This window comes from Thunnus albacares, chromosome 7 (genome assembly GCF_914725855.1).
Source record: "Thunnus albacares chromosome 7, fThuAlb1.1, whole genome shotgun sequence".
Classification (NCBI taxonomy): domain Eukaryota; kingdom Metazoa; phylum Chordata; class Actinopteri; order Scombriformes; family Scombridae; genus Thunnus; species Thunnus albacares.
In genome coordinates, this window is record NC_058112.1 from 29,834,240 (window position 1) to 29,850,793 (window position 16,554).

Sequence of the window (16,554 nt, forward strand, 5' to 3'; positions counted from 1 at the left end):
ATGTTAGGAATGTTTTAGGGATTACATCTGTGACTTTTGGAACATGTCCACCCTCTTATGTTATTTATGTGAATATATGGTATGTCAATTATGGCTTCAGTTATTGGCTTGATGAAGATGAGACAGTCCATTGCCAGCCAGACAGCAGTATCCTCTCAACAATGCGGGCTGACAACAGCTGTTAGGCCTGTTTCACTACAGGCCAAGCTGAAAGACCCTTTTCTGTTGGGACGAGAGTCTGCACTTCACACCACTGAATAGCTGTCCAGCTGCACGTGTGTGTGTGTGTGTGTGTGTGTGTGCGCATGTGTTTCTGTGTGTGTATAAGGCAGGCGTTCATCTGAGTGGGGTCTTTGTCCCACCCTCCCCGATCCTCTATGTGACTCCTAGGGAATTAACATGACAACCCCAACAACCCCCGTGGTCTATCAGTCTAGTATCCTTTACTGCAGCTAGCACAGTCTCTCACTCACTTTGGCAAAATACAGAAGGAGGAGGAGGTCACCTCTAGCTACCAGCAGAAATCTTGGTACATTTTGGCAGGTCACCAAACATCAGTGGGATGTCCAATGTAATTTTTAAAAGATTTTTTTTATTTTCTTTACAACCTGGGTTGTATTTTTTGTAGTTTTGGTTGTTATTCCTGTTTTAATCCTAACTTAATTGGTATAATTCGGGGGTGCAATGACTGATCTACAAGGTGACTTCACACTAATCAACTATACAAGTTTATTGTTAATAATCTTTTGGCTTTACATGCTCTTTTTTCCCTCACAATGCTGAGGCCTCATGGGGCCACAGCACATCTTAAGGCTAAAAATTAGGAGAAAGTTCTAAAAGTAATGGCCGTGTGAGTCCTTACTTTTAAGACCCACAGGTTTTAGCACTTTAAGTAGCTCTTAAGTCTGAGAGAAGTTAATCACCTACAGTCACTCAGCTGATGGAGGTAACGCTGCTTCAGTGTTTTAGGAAAAAATACAATAGTAATGAACTTTTTAAAAGCATATTTTGATGTTCAGAAGGTTAATAATCATTCAATCAAGTACCAACAAAACAAAACAATCCAATCCCGCCAGAGATGATGGTTAACACAATTATCCACTACAACAAACACAAAGTGCGCTCTTCAGAAAATAATTAACATCTGAAATGAATAAATTAATTAATGTAGACGATTTCATGGCCATTTCTGGATTACCCCGTAAAAATCGATGCTCTGTGTAGAATCCCATCAAAGACTTGTTAGGTCTACTTTCTATCTGTCTGTCCTCTTCTGTCAGTATCACAGGTGTAATAGAAATGCAGTTTGGTTTTGGTAAAGCAGGGATGACAAACGAAATGCATTTTGAAGAATGTAAACATTAAATTGTAGCTCACTGGCCGTCATTTGTATAGTTTTTATTGCAGCAATGAAGGCACTCAAATGCTCTTCTTACTGACTACGTATACTGCTGCAGGGTTTCTGTTCTTAGCTGCTATTAGGATTTGGTTGAAGTGTATCACCGTGTTACAGTAATATGATAACTACAAGTCAGTTAGCGGTTAATCTCTCTAAACAGATCATTATTTATAAGCTGTCCCGGCTATGTGATCTTACTTATGTAAGTCTGCTTCTTTCCTTCAAGCTCAGATCGCTGTGACTAATCACTCAATCCTTGGAGGCACTTCCTTACCTGCAACCATCTTAATGTCACCAACTGTTCAAAGAATCAAAGGAGGCTTTAAAAATTATAATCCATCAGAAGAAGAAACTGCAGTTTTCAGTATTGTTAGATTTTTAAACTAAAAAAAAAAAAAAAAAACGATGATAATGAATGGAAATGTCATCAATCCAAATATCATCTGAACTTCTGTTTCTTAGAGATGTTTGTGAAATTAAAAAGACAAATTGAAAGCAGATGGTAGAAGACGACTCCCTCCGTGAAACAAGTGTAATAATCTCACTACCATCATTACCAGCTGCAACACCTCAGTCGCAGACGTTCCTTCTGAAAACATGAACTATAAATATTTTACCTTCTAACATCTCTGGTAGAATCGAAATACATCCCAATTATGGCCAAAAAAAAACGTACCATAATTATGGTTGCAGGCTGGCGTTAAAAGAGAGGAGCGTGGATCAGCTCTTCACCACGAGGCTTGATTGATATGGATCATTCAGTTATAATTTTTACGGTTCACAGGATCTCACAAAAGTTGCACTATGAAATAAATTGTATAGAAACCCAACTTAAGCATTGGTGTTTCTATACCCACCTCCAGGAGAGAGAGCTTAGATCAGTGGATAAGAGCTTGAAGTTAAACCTATAGACAGGTACATTCTTATTGTTACTGACAGTACTGATGATACTTGAACTCTTATGCGCATATTACAGGAGTAGACACCATTATCTCCCCGTTGACCATCGGTTCAATCAGTGATTAAACCGTGAGCTTTGAGAGTCTGCAGCCTCTTGCAGAGTTCAAGTCCGTTTGCTGAGCTATTAATGATAACTAATCTGGGAAAATTAACCACCAGCAGGTCAAATGCTGAACACGTTGATCACTGTTTCTGTTCTACTAAGCCTTTAGCAGCGATCTAAACATCATCTAGATGCCATTTTCCACATGTAAAAGTCATTTTTGCATTGCATATTTGTGAATATTGTGTTTTTAGTTAAGACTGCCAGTTGAGCTCATGTTTTTTTTTTTTTTTTTTTTACCCACAGGGCGTCACTCTGTAGTTAAGGCTTACCCCGTGTCCCCTGGTGTTGTGTAATTTCACGTCCGAGCAGCAGGGTTCTTTGGGAAATGCCAAACACTGCATGTGGATGATGTGCTTTTTTTTTTTTTTGCATGAAATGTTTTTTTATGTCTCGCAATTGTCGTTGAGTCTTTTTGATGTTTTTCCTCACAGTCTTTACTGGTCTCCTCTGTAGACGTGACCTAGTTTTACATGAACATCCGGCATTTGATTCTACAAATATCTTTCCTAAAGAATCCTTTGGTGTAGAAGAGAGATTTTTTAAAGCAATCTAGTTAATAGTAAGTGCTAACCCATCTGTCTTTCTTCCTTCTTGTGTCTCCATCTTCAGTAAGCATGTTTCTCAACACCCTGACACCCAAGTTCTACGTGGCTCTGACGGGCACTTCCTCCCTCATATCAGGACTCATATTGGTAAGATACTTTTATTTACAGTCTTTATTTGATGAAACCGAAGCATATAATGATGTCAGTTTTGAAATGTATCATGATTATTGTATTCATTTTGCTAGAAACACTCATTTTGAAGTGTATTCATGCAGCACAGGTATCACCTCTTTGATATAATTGCTCTTGGATGCACACACTGTCAAACACAATGGGTTTGATGACCTTTGACTAATAAATACAACCGTGCATGTTATTCTCATTCTACATTGTTCTGGTCCCATCAGATAAATGTAATAATCACAATTCAGGGCTGATGACTGTGCACTCTTACTTGACTTACTCATCCATAATGTTAAAAAGGCAAAGAATAATTTTCAGAGGTGACTTTATGAGCCCAGGATGTGATTCGCTAGAACAATAATAACAGGTTCAGAGGCCACAAGGTGCACTTAGTCCTTCATAAGATGAGGTGTAAAGAAATGGCAGCCTCCAGTGCTGTCATTGTGCAGTATATCCTCCTGTCTTTTCACACCATGCAACACACTTTCGGTGTTTTTACTGCTTATCTACTGAGAAAACAGTGGAAAGGGTGGGAAGGGTTTGTCTGGAATGTGGATAATAGACATCTGTAGAGGAGAAACACCTCACTTATTTGATCTTATAGTGGTATTTTTTTTTATTAGAATCATGGTCAGAATCAGGTTTATTTCCAAGTAGGTTTGCACATACAAGGAATTTGCTTTGCTGTTGTGGTGCATAACAGTCATAAAATACACACAAAGTTAAGTCCCAGAAAAATGTGTAAAATATATTCTAAGCGAGAAGAGCTGCTACAGGTTTAAATTTTAGATTGAAGAACAAAATAATGACCAGGAGTAAACAGCATATGCAGTGTGCAATTATTCATAATAATAGTAATTATTATACAAGTTGCATCAATGTAACGCGCCGTGTTAGATCAAAGATCACAGACGTGCAAATATAAGATTCAAGTATTTTATCTCTTTTAAGCAAAAATGCCAAAAAAGAAAATAAAAATGTGGTTTCAGCTTCTTAAATGTAGAGATATTTTGCTTTTCTTTGTCATACATGATAGTAAACTGAATATTTTAGTGTTTTGGACTGTTGGTCAGACAATACAAGACACTATTTACTAATATTTTCTTGACAAAGCCATTAGATTAATTGAGAAAATAATCTAATAATGTTCAAGCCATTGACTCTCTGACTGAAACTTGTGGAAAATGTCGGATATCTTTTGAGACGAGGTTGCGTTGCAACTATCTCTCAATACACAGATTTGTAAAGTACGTCTTCCCTGCTTACGTCAAGACTGTGACAAAATCATCAGAGCAGGGAACCAAAGTAATGAAACTCTTAGCAGCGGCTATTCCTATTTATTCAGGTATTTTATCTCTCTTTCAAGTTCTTCACAGACAGCCAACTGTGCCACAGTGGTTGGTCTGTATTTTAAATAGCTCTTCTCTTAATTAACTCACTCTCTCTCTTCCCTGCGGGCTATTGGCCAATATGCGTAGGCTGCTTAGAAATGGTGTTAAGCTTTGCACATGCTCTGTGAAATGATTAAGGAATGTGGAAGCCAATTGGTTTCGTTGGAGAGATACTGGTCGTTTTCTCTGTAATTGGAATAGATGTTTATGTCCCAATTAGGTATTTTTTCCGCAGAAGAGTTCTAGCTAAGTCCATCAAAAGTTGAATATCAGTCGCTCCCTCAGGCAGAGGCTGACGGTATAATAGCTTTACCAGGTGGCTGTCTGCACACTTAACGCTCTCGTCAGTGATCTGTCTTTTTACCGGACACTTTGAGCAACACTCTGGCTTTATTAATTCCATTAGTACTTACAGTCCTCTGCTTTTATCCACTGAGCAGCTCCACCTGAGCAGCTGGCTGTGCCTTATTAAAGAAGCAACTTAATGGTGGTTGTTAAGGATGTGGAGATTATTTCTTTATGTGTTACAGAAACTCCACAGCTGGTCTGATGATTCAAACCTTCTCATATTGTTGAAATAGTCGTATTTCCAGTGGAGCGACGGGGAGAGACGATGGGTTTGAAACTAGTCTATACAAATTTGTTTGACAAATGCTTAAAGGAGAGTGCTGCTGGATCCCAGCACAGGGGGGGCAAGGCTTAAAGGTAAATGGACTGCACTTACAGTCTACAGTGCTTTTAGCCTGAGAGCAAAACAGAGCGTTTTACAGTGCCTCTCATTTACCCATGCACACACACACACACACACACACACACACACACACACACACACACAGACTGCCGGCTTGTCAGGAGCAGTCTGTAGTTCAGGATCTAATGGACGACCCGTTCTACCACCTGAGTGGCTCTCAGACCGACCGACCAAACAGCAGATTTCACTGATTAGTTCCTCCTCTCTGGTTGAAAGTGTGTCTTTTTACTAAATGAAAGTAATATGAACCGTTAAATTAAAGTTTCCCTCCGTCTCTCTCTCTCTCTCTCTCTCTCTCTCTCTCTCTTCCTCTCTGGCAGATCTTTGAATGGTGGTATTTCAGGAAATATGGGACGTCCTTCATAGAGCAGGTGTCTGTGAGCCACCTGCGCCCCCTGCTGGGCGGAGTGGACAGCAGCTCCCCCAGCAACTCAAACACCAGTAATGGGGAGGCCGACTCCAATCGACAGAGTGTATCTGGTAAGAGCTGATTGATGGGATACGCATCTGTTTGCAGCATCAAAAATATGTTCATGTACACACAGTTTAATTGTGCTTTACACTTTGCCAGCAGGTCATGTGCAGCACTAGGTTATTTGAAATTGCGTGGTTGTGAAACAGACAACTTTCTGTTATGTTGTAAGCTCGCAACAACACTAAATTTGTCCCATAAACACATGTTTGGATGCCGTCAGTCGAACAAAAACAGTTTTTCGCAACAACACAACACACGAAAGGCAAGAACAACACAGACACGACGTAACAACATAAACAGAAGAATGAGTATTATGCTCACCGTGAGTGTGGTGACGGTCGTCATCATCATCATCACCACCGCCGCCGCCACCATCTCTTTATTTAACTGCTTCTCAGGGCTGGCTGGGATTTCCCCCGCTCACTTCAGCTTTTCCCACTCTAGATTTCATCCCTCCGCAGGTCGCTCTCTCAGTACTACAGAGCACGTCAGTTCGGTTCTGCTGTGTTAACTTCAAAAAAAAGGAGAACCGAGAAGCCAAAATGTTGTAAAATGTCAAAGCAATTCTTCAGCTGCTGGAAGAGGTTGAAAAGGGCTGATTTTATTGTGTAGTTTTGGAAAAGGCATTTACATTTGTTTTTGTTTTTTTTACTCACAAGGTTTTTATAAAGTTGTTATTCAAAAAATGTTGGTACTACTGACACATTAAACTGCAATACAAAGCATCCAGACATGAATGAATGCCACCTGATGAGTCTTTGAGGCCACGCAGAGCGATTATTTCAGATATTTCTACCAAATGAGTTTTGTTTGAATGTGCGGCTTCCTGCTGTGAATCAGAAAAAAATGTTCCCGTCTTAGTAAATTCACTGCGGGTGCTTCACATTTCATTGAGGAGTCATATTTTACCGTCTATGGAGCAGCTGTAGGACTTCTCTGATGGTCAAATGACAACTTATTATTACAACCTTACAAACATTGTATTTATGGATTATAATTTGGTGTAATATTGTCTTTTTATACTCAATTTCAATGTTTGTAGCTTTTTAGCTGTACTGTAAGTGTATATATATTCCAGTACATGCAGTATTGTATGTAAATATGGGTTTCTCTGTTTTTTTAGAATAAAAAATAGGGTAAGATCAATAAAAAGACAAGTTAAATCAAGTTTTTAATAAAGCTCTTTCACATAAAGCTGCAACGATGGTCGATTAATCGACTGACAGAAAAATAACCAGCAAGTATTTTGATAACCGATTAATCGTTTTAATTACTTTTAAACAAAAATGTCAAATATTCTCTGGTTCCAGCTTCTCACTTGTGGTGATTTGCTGTTTTTCTCTGTTTTATGTGGTGGGTTTTTCACTGTATCCAGGCATTTTACAGACCAAACAATTGATTAGTCAGAGAAAATAATCAGCAGATTAATTGATTATGATTGCAGACCTACTTTCACCAAAATATAATAATAATAAATAAGATTTTAAGTGCCTTTCACGTAACTGAAAGACACTTTACATAAAGAAAAAAGCAAAAAAACGAAAAACTTGTCTAAAAAGATGAGTCTTAAGTGTAGATTTTAAAGGAGAAATGGACTCAGCATTATAGATTGATGCTTGGCGAGCGTTCCAGCACATAGACGTATGTTTAAAGAAGAGCTTCACCAGCTTAATTCACACAGGGAATCAAACCCACAACCCCTAACATTGTACCTGTTGATCTAAAATAGAAGAAGATCTAAGAAATTCAAGTCTGTTCAGCATTATTCTCCACAGTTACTGGGAGTGAGCTCTGCTTAGCGACTTTTTGGCTTCCCTTCTACATCAGTAAGGCTTTGATCATGGTTAATCCGTTGAATGTGTATTTGCTCCCCCATGGAAATTCATTCATTTCAAAAGAGGAGACGTCTCTGTGCTGAATAATTCCTTTGGTTCCATCGCGGATGATACAGGAAAAACATTTATCCTGCATATGCATCCATAATGAGGCATATATTAAATGAATCAGCCAGCTTTTTTTTTTTTTTACAGCAGCATTTGTTATGTTAAAGAAACATATTAAAGACCTCTCAAAGGATCATATTGTTGAACTTTTCTGTGGAGACGTGACGCAGTTCGCTTTTGTTTTCAGCCAAACAACTCGGGAGTTAAGAAGGATTATGTGTTCTGTATGAAATCAGCGAGCCAGTGATGGAGAGAAGAAATGCAGTGTAATTATTTTGACTGTGCTAACACACAGTTTTCTTGCTAATAATCTTCTCTGTGTAAATGTCTCCATTGAAGCTTGAGATGCAGCGTTTTTCTTTTTTTTTTTCTTTGTCACAGCAGAAGTCAAACACAGACCAGTTTCAGGTGACGTCTCCTGATTGTGATTATTCACAGCTTTGCATCCGAAATGAAAGAATGAACTACTGTGTGAATTCAGTAGGTGTGCACATATCCTTGATGCCATGATGGTGACCAGTGCTGGACCCTATTAGCTGGTCATTGTATCAAGGCTCCAGCCTCTAAAATATGTAAAATGTTTCTGATTTATATTATTATTTAATTGTTAATAGAATCAATCAATCAGACTTTATTTATATAGCACTTTTCATACAAATACAAAGTGCTTTATGCAATAGAAGCAAAAAAACAACAATATATCCCCAACACCACCACCTCAACTTTCACCTTCGTCTACATTTAAAACAATAAATGACTGTTATAAATAAAAGACTTAATAAAAACAGGAACTGAGGTTTGTAGGAGGAGCAAAACAAGCACTTTGAAAACATCATCTTCGGCCGTTTTTCATTATTATGTGACAGTTTATGGGTGAAACAATGAAAATATAAAATAATGGATACATAATAAATTTTAGATATTATTTTTTCTTTTATTGGTAAGAAAACAAAACGCAAAATAGTGATTTTTACAGATACAACGATGATGGGAACAGATAAAACACACGAGGACAGACGGAGGAAAATTAACATAATACATAAATAAAACAAGACAAACCGAGCAAGGATTCAGATATAGTCGTAGTCATAATAAGAAGAATAATAATAGCAGAATGCAAATCGGTTACCGTGGTTTAAAGTAGGGTTGTAAAACTAGATATTTCACTTGTTTATGTGTCTGATTATGTGTTTAAGACAAAACAAAAAACAAACTGATGGATAAATTAGTTGCAGCCCTATTAGTCACTATTTTAAAGGGAAACTTCAGCAATTTTATTAAAGCACTTCAGTAAAGTTTGCAGGAGACGGAGTGAAAAAAGAAAAACACTTATTGTAAGGTGTCATAAAAACAAAAACAGGATTTTTAAGCCTATTTCCACTTTTACTCAAATACAAATACAGATACAAATAATTTTTGCTGCCTCAACAAATACAGATACAAATACAAATACTGGGCTCTCTGCACATCCCTATTATTTATACATACATATGGAACTATTTTCATAGGCTGACGCTTATTAATTATGAGTAAACTGATCTTAAATTATAAAATCCGAGCTCTTCTACAGGTGACTTAAGTCCAAAATATTCTTGAGACATTTCAAAAACCTCATATATCGTTAAATCCCGCGTCCCTACATTAATCTCTCCTCCTGACTGTTTTCCTGACAGCAGTGAGAGTTTCTGTAGAAGCATGTTTGGTCATTGAAGAGTTTTAAGGCCTTTTTTTTTGCCTGTCAGCCGGGATCTCAGAGAGGTCGATGTGCCAGTCAGGGAGCTGCGGGGCGGATGGCAGAACGCTCGCTCGAGTCCTTTTGAAGTGCTCGGAGGAAGCTCAGCGTCGACGTTACCCTTGACACTCATCATCTGTGTTGTTCTCTCTCTCTCTCTCTCTCTCTGTGTGTCTCCCCTTCTGCAGAATGTAAAGTCTGGAGAAATCCGCTGAATTTATTTCGAGGAGCTGAATATAATCGGTGAGTGACGGCAGCGGAGCTACCTGCAGCCGGTTCGGAGCTTCGGTTTGCCTCCAGGAGTACTGGAGCTTCTCGCCTTCGCTGTCTTTCCTTTTTTTTCTTTCCTCTCTCTGATCTCCGTGTCTTCTCTCTCTCTTGTTTGTTTTTCTAATAAGTCATCCTCATGTTCTCTCTTCTGTCTTCTTCTGCCTCTCTGTTTGAAATATTATTTATTTTCCTTCAGCTCCAGCTCTTTCTGTCATCTCTTTTGGCATTTCTTCCTCTCCTTCCTCTCGTTTCATTCGTTTTTTTCGCCTCTGGTCATGTCTTTTCTGATCAGCTTCCTCCTTTGTCTCCCTGTTTTTTGTCTATTTTGCCCTTTCTCTGATATCTTTTTTTTTCTTTCTTTTGTCCCGCATGATTTGTTCCCACCAGTCAGTATTCTCTCTGTCAATCTTCTTTTATTCTCTCTTTGATGTGTCTGCCTCTTGTTCCTCCTAATGAGTCATCCTCCACTTTTGTCATGTCTCTTGTGTTGTAATTGTCCTATCAGCTCTAACCTCCAGACAAGTAGAATCAAGTACAATTAAGTCAGCACTCTTTTACTATTACATGACCATCTAACATCTTACGAACATCTGAGCAAGTAAAGATTCTCAGGTTTTTCTCCCTCCTGCTGTTTCTTTCGTTGACGATGTAATATTTCCTGTTATAAGGTGTATTTGAACACTTAGTCAGTAACTTATTATAAAAACGTCTCTGTTCCGGTGTTCAGGTATACGTGGGTAACGGGTCGAGAACCGCTAACGTACTACGACATGAATCTGTCAGCACAAGACCACCAGACCTTCTTTACCTGCGACTCAGACCACCTCCGGCCTGCTGATGCTAGTAAGTAAACACACATCCACGCATAAAGACAACAGACTGTTTATCAAGTCAAAGGAAATAAAACTGAACAATCTAGTCGAATTAAAGTCGAAAATTTGTTGTTTGTGTTGAGATCAAGTGGTAAAGATCACAGAAGGACATATTATTTAGCAGCCAGTATGTAAAGAATATACAACACATGCATGTTGATCCTTAACTTTATCTCTCCGTGTGTGTTTGTGTGGCGGCAGTTATGCAGAAGGCGTGGAGAGAGAGGAACCCACAGGCTCGCATCTCTGCTGCACATGAAGCTCTGGAGCTCGAAGAGTACGTTCATCTGTCCTTTGTCCCCATTTCTCTAATGTAACAGTCTATTTACAACTGTGTCCTTTGAGAAAAACAGCTTGAAGTGTTAGTGGTCTTTTAAAACAGTGAAGGTGATAATATAAGAAAACCAGAGTACAATTTAAAATAAATGTGTCTGTTAAATCATCCGGGCTAACGGCAGTGTTAATGAAACATTACGATGATGTCTAATAGACCGGTCGGGCAGCCCTGGAGCAGATGACGTGTTAAATTCGGAAAACCCAGCTGAGCAGGAAATGAATTAATAAAATATGAATCCGTCCAAGGTATTGAAAACGCCCATCAAATATTTATTTTTCCTTTTAAAGCTTTTATTCATCCAGAAAACACAGATTGATTTTTGAGTTCATTTTCCAGCTATGAACTGCTTTTCACGCATGAAGTTCAGTTTGCTCATGTATGTTTTAACTGGGAAAAACGGGGCTCATACACCTTGCTCAAGGGCGCAACAATAGATGTTTTTAAGGGGATCTTTTCTTTTTCACTTAAAGGACTAGTGTGTAGGATTTAGTGGCATCTAGCAGTGAGGCTGCAGATTGCAACCAACTGAATACACCTTCCCTTCCAAGCATGTAGGAGAACCTACAATACAAAAGGTCCTCTCTAGAGCCAGTTTGTCCATTCTGGGCTACTGTAGAAACATGATGGGCCTGTTGAACCCGAGAACCAGAAACACTTTGTATCCAGATAAATTTTTGATTCAACAATATTTGCATAATTATAGATTCTGGATTTTTCAATGAAGAGAGAAGGAGGAGATGTCATTTTAAGCATTTTTAATGAGATAATTGAACTTGTTTTTTTGACATATCACAATTTATTATTCCAAGCAGAGGAGTTTTAAATGTCTTAAAACATGTCTGGAGGGGAACTTTTATTTTAACCAGCCAGATTTTCTCTGCTGATTTGGGATTCAGGTCGTCTGGAGGTCACAAGGTCTGACTGTGAGGCTACTGCCACCAAATTAATGTCCTATTGGTAGACATCTGGTGCAATTCTGACAAAACTTGGAGACCTGGTACATCACTTACTGACACTGTTATTTGGTGTGGTGGAGCGGCTATAATTAAATGCTAATGCCTCCTTATCACCAAACTGCTGGTGTCCAGATTCAAGTCTGAAGTTATAATCGGTCATCACATTTGCTTGGTTAATCTTTGCAGTTTCTTTTTCAATTAAACACTTTCTTTTAGGATGAACAGAAGGGTTTTGGCAAGATGTTTATTCCCAAACTTCTATCCCAGAGGTCACTACTGCAAACTTGTACCTGCTACACCTCTGGTCTGACTTTGATGAGGATGGGAGGAGGTGGGAGGGATGATGGGACTAAGTGGCCCTCTGGGTACCTGCATCATTCATGGGGGGGGGGGGAGACAACTTTACTTGTTTTCAAGGCAGCGTGAATTTATTTTTAGACACGTCTGCAACTACAAAAGCAGAGCAGAGGTATTGTGGCAGTTTTGTATGTTGCTCTCAGCTCACATCAAGGCCGTGACAGCAGCTTGACTCAGAGGAAAATTTCTTCTTCATTGATGTGTCAGATGCTGCTTATGAATACATGAGGCGTAAAAGCAGTTTGATAGTGCACAGATGCCATGCTGTGTAGACAAACAAGGCTCCCTGTACTTTGAGCCGGTAAATTAATGAATTCATCCATAAGGATGAGTGAGTTTGTAATTCACTGGTTACAAAAAAAAGGAAATAAATAGACGCACGTACAAAGATAAAGTGGCAAATTATAAATACAGTGTTGTATTTCTCTCCCCTCTTTTGTCTCTTTCATTGTCATCCTTCCTGTCTTTTTTTATACCATTCTTTTCTTCTTCTTCTTCTTTCCCTTTATTTCCATCCTCCGTCTTCCTCTCCTCTCCTCTCCTCTCCTCTCCTCCTGTAGTTGTGCAACAGCATACATCCTGCTGGCAGAGGAGGAGGCCACCACCATCATGGAGGCCGAGCGTTTGTTTAAACAGGCTCTAAAAGCTGGAGAGGGCTGCTACCGCCGAAGCCAGCAGCTCCAACACCACGGTACACAATATGAAGCCCAGCACAGTGAGTATAATCCACTCACTAGCTAATAATCACATCATAATAATAATAATATACTTGTTTCCTGGTGGCTTTAGCTCACCTCCCAGGCCAATAAGGATCATTTTAAATGTGACTGGTTCAACATACTCCCAGTTTTATTATAAGGAAAACAACAGAGCTAACGGTGATTTGTATGTGTTTAAATTATGTTTTTATGTATCTCCATCAGGAAGGGACACCAATGTGTTGGTGTACATAAAGAGGAGACTGGCCATGTGCTCCAGAAAGCTTGGCCGAACAAGAGAAGCAGTTAAAATGATGAGAGATGTAAGTACGCAGCCCGCTAGTAGAAGACACACACACACACACACACACACACACACACACACACACACACTCAGAGGATTGACAGGAAGTTGCTCTTTGATTTCCAACAACATCAAAAGGCTTCAAGTTTGGTTACCGGAGTGAGAAAATCACAGAGAGACACATGAAAGACTTTATTTTAACACTCTTCCCGACATTCATTCAGATCACAAGGTTTACACTTGTCAATATAAGTGCATAGTGATGACCCAAAGCTCTGTGTGCTGACTGTGCATGTGTCGCCCCCTGTCCGGTATTACATGTAACAACAGTTGTGTGTTTTCCAGTTAATGAAGGAGTTCCCTCTCCTCAGTATGTTCAACATCCACGAGAACCTGCTGGAGTCACTGCTAGAGCTCCAGAACTACGCCGACGTCCAGGCCGTTCTGGCCAAGTACGACGGTGAGAGACGCACTCTCAGAGTTTATAACGCTTTTATTCACACTCACTTGCATCTTTAATAGGTTCAACTACAGTATAATACAACAACTCTGCAATAAATCTGTAATGTTCAGTTTTTATTTAATCTGTTTCAGAGAGGTGTCAATTTATTTTATAGTCATTTTGTGGCTCTGTTGAAGTGTATTGTATTGTGAGAGGTGTTTCTAATATTTTGTCTACCCTAATTCATACAAATCGGATGGATAAAATATTACAAACACCTATCAGTATAATCCAATACAGTTCAATAGCATCAAAATCATTGATATATGACCACAAACAGAGAACTTTACCTTTTGTTGTAAAAAGCACTTTGAGCTGCTTTTCTTGTATGAAAGTTATTATACAAATAAATGTATTATTATTGTAAATTCTTTATATTGTGAAGTATACACAAGATATTCTGTTTAATATTATGCATGACAAATCTGAGATGCTGAAACCAGCAAATCGTTGGTTTATTTGCTTAAAAAATGACTAAAACAATTATTTGATTATCAAATAAGTAGCAGATTAATTTTCTGCTGATAATAACTTAATTGTTGCAGTTCTATAATGCAGTAAAAGAGGCTTTTAGTGGTTTAACAATCTGCAAGTATGAATGTCCAAAATCAGAAACTCAGTTTAGGTTCTTAAATAGTCTTAGTGTAGTGAGAAACTTTATTTTTGTTTTTTAATTGAGAAATTAATAATACAGATCTATATCCATAGCAGAAATGGTTTTTAAAATGTTATTAAGATCATTTTAATAGCAACACTGGTCACATTGATATAAAATGACCTGAAAAGTCCAGGAGTCACTTTGTGAAGCTCTGCACTAACACACAGGATGTAGTTCTGATACAGTCTATACAGTAGGGGTGTGCCTGAATACAAATACGGTATTCGGCAAAGCACAAATAGTGGGTTTCTTACAAATATTTGTTTCATACAAATATTTTAAAAATTATTTATTTTCGGTGCGCAGGTCGGTTACATCTCTCATCTCAGTGTCTCTCCTCTGCTCCACTATTACGTCTATCAGCAGGTCTCAACGAGGGGAGTCACATCCACCCGCTACATGACGCACATTTCCTAATTTGGACATCACTCCTGGAGTTACTGACACTTTTTATTCTCTAAAATTAAAAGCGTAATAAAAACAAAAACAGGAGTTTTAAGCCTCTCTCCACTTTTATTCCAATACAAATACAAATAATTTTGCTGCCTCAACAAATACAGATACAAATACAAATACTGGGCCCTCTGCACATCCCTACTATACAGTATGTAAGTAGCTACAAACAACCTTCATCTAAACAGATGCATTTTACACAACAGATGTTTCCACTTTGATAAAGTTTAGATTTATCTGTTAATGCTCCGTAGAATATCTCAGCCTCCGTTTCGGTGTTATCTTTACAAGTTAAATCGTTGAAATAAAGCAGATCACACTCAACCTTTTTAGAAAAATAAGGGTCAGTAACAATTAAGTTGACACCCCGTAGCTATGAAACCCCAAACTCATTATCTTCATTCACAAACACCTTCTGGGCGGCTGCAGCCTTCTCGAGTGCAGCCCTCCCCTCTTTAACTATCACCTGTGACTGTAATTCCAAACTAGGTTTTCTTAAACACCCCTCTCCTCATGTCTGCTTTGTGTCTCCTCCACAGATATTAGCTTACCCAAATCTGCAACAATATGCTACACAGCAGCCTTGCTCAAAGCCAGGGCGGTATCGGACAAGTGAGTATCGCTTTCCATCGGCTACAATGCTCAAACAAGGGCTTGACATACTGTACCTCTGCTGCTATTTAAGATTCTAAAATAGAGCTGAAAATAGCCGGGGGACCCGATCTGCATGAATGAGAGAACAGGGCTGAGCGATGATGTAGTAACAGTGTGTTAACAGTAATTTTGCTCTTTAGAACAGGGCTGCCTGGAGGGTTGATCAGTGTTATTGTGAGAAGTGAGTGTGTCTATCTTGTAGACTTATTTATGACAGTAAAATAAATAATACAATCACGCTGCTGCTGCTACTACACAGATAAAATCATAGAAAACACTGTTGCTTGTTTATACACGTAAATAGATGCACACGCTGAGGATCTGTTTATCACTTTATCTGTATGTTCTTTTTATGTTCATTCATATGTTCATTTACAGTTCATGTTCTGACCATTCACAGTATCTTTATGCCAAATTTCAAATATCTTTTTTATTCATTCAGTATCTCATCAGTCATTAATAAACTGGTGATTAGTCCTCCATGAAATATCAGGAAGCTGAGATCTGTTCTTTAGGTTTTACACAATTTGTTTATGGAGAACATAAAACAGGAGAACATGTTAACAGCTATGATGATTTCAATTAATTTTATTGAATGTGAAGAACAGCAACAACATTTTTGAATTATTTTTTGAATAAATACGGATCAAATTTAACCTGAAACATCATCTATTTACAAAAATGTGTCAAGCTGCTCCAAAATTTTGTATATTCTGGGTCACTTTAGGAAAAATTATACAATTTCAGGCTAAAAGAATGATGTTTAAGGTGTTTTCACTGCTGACAAATTTGACCTGAACAGTAATTAAGGGTTAAAACATTTTTAAAAAGCAGCGACTGGTGATTTACTGGTGCGTTTTCCTGCTCTGGTTCTCACATGTATAATAATCCGACTGTAATCAAAACACACGTTTCATCTTATTCTTGAGAAACCGACACTCTGTTGCGTGTAAGGGATTTATTTGATGTTCTTATGTAGAGCAGCTGGATAGTGATAAGTGAGCAGTT

General features: G+C 38.4%; 1 protein-coding gene across 7 annotated transcripts in view; it reads left to right on the forward strand.

Annotated features, from left to right (window-relative positions):
* Positions 1-16,554, forward strand: part of LOC122985432 (suppressor of tumorigenicity 7 protein homolog) — a 64,552-nt gene that overhangs the window by 39,127 nt on the left and 8,871 nt on the right. For 4 of the 7 annotated variants that reach the window (XM_044356072.1, XM_044356073.1, XM_044356077.1 and 1 more), the window contains 9 exons: positions 3,075-3,157; positions 5,656-5,815; positions 9,674-9,728; positions 10,483-10,598; positions 10,829-10,904; positions 12,838-12,992; positions 13,201-13,298; positions 13,610-13,739; positions 15,432-15,504. In XM_044356072.1, coding sequence (XP_044212007.1) covers positions 3,075-3,157; positions 5,656-5,815; positions 9,674-9,728; positions 10,483-10,598; positions 10,829-10,904; positions 12,838-12,992; positions 13,201-13,298; positions 13,610-13,739; positions 15,432-15,504 — 946 coding nt within the window. The remainder of the gene's footprint in view (positions 1-3,074; positions 3,158-5,655; positions 5,816-9,673; positions 9,729-10,482; positions 10,599-10,828; positions 10,905-12,837; positions 12,993-13,200; positions 13,299-13,609; positions 13,740-15,431; positions 15,505-16,554) is intronic. The other 3 variants (XM_044356074.1, XM_044356075.1, XM_044356076.1) reach the window with 2 other exon arrangements.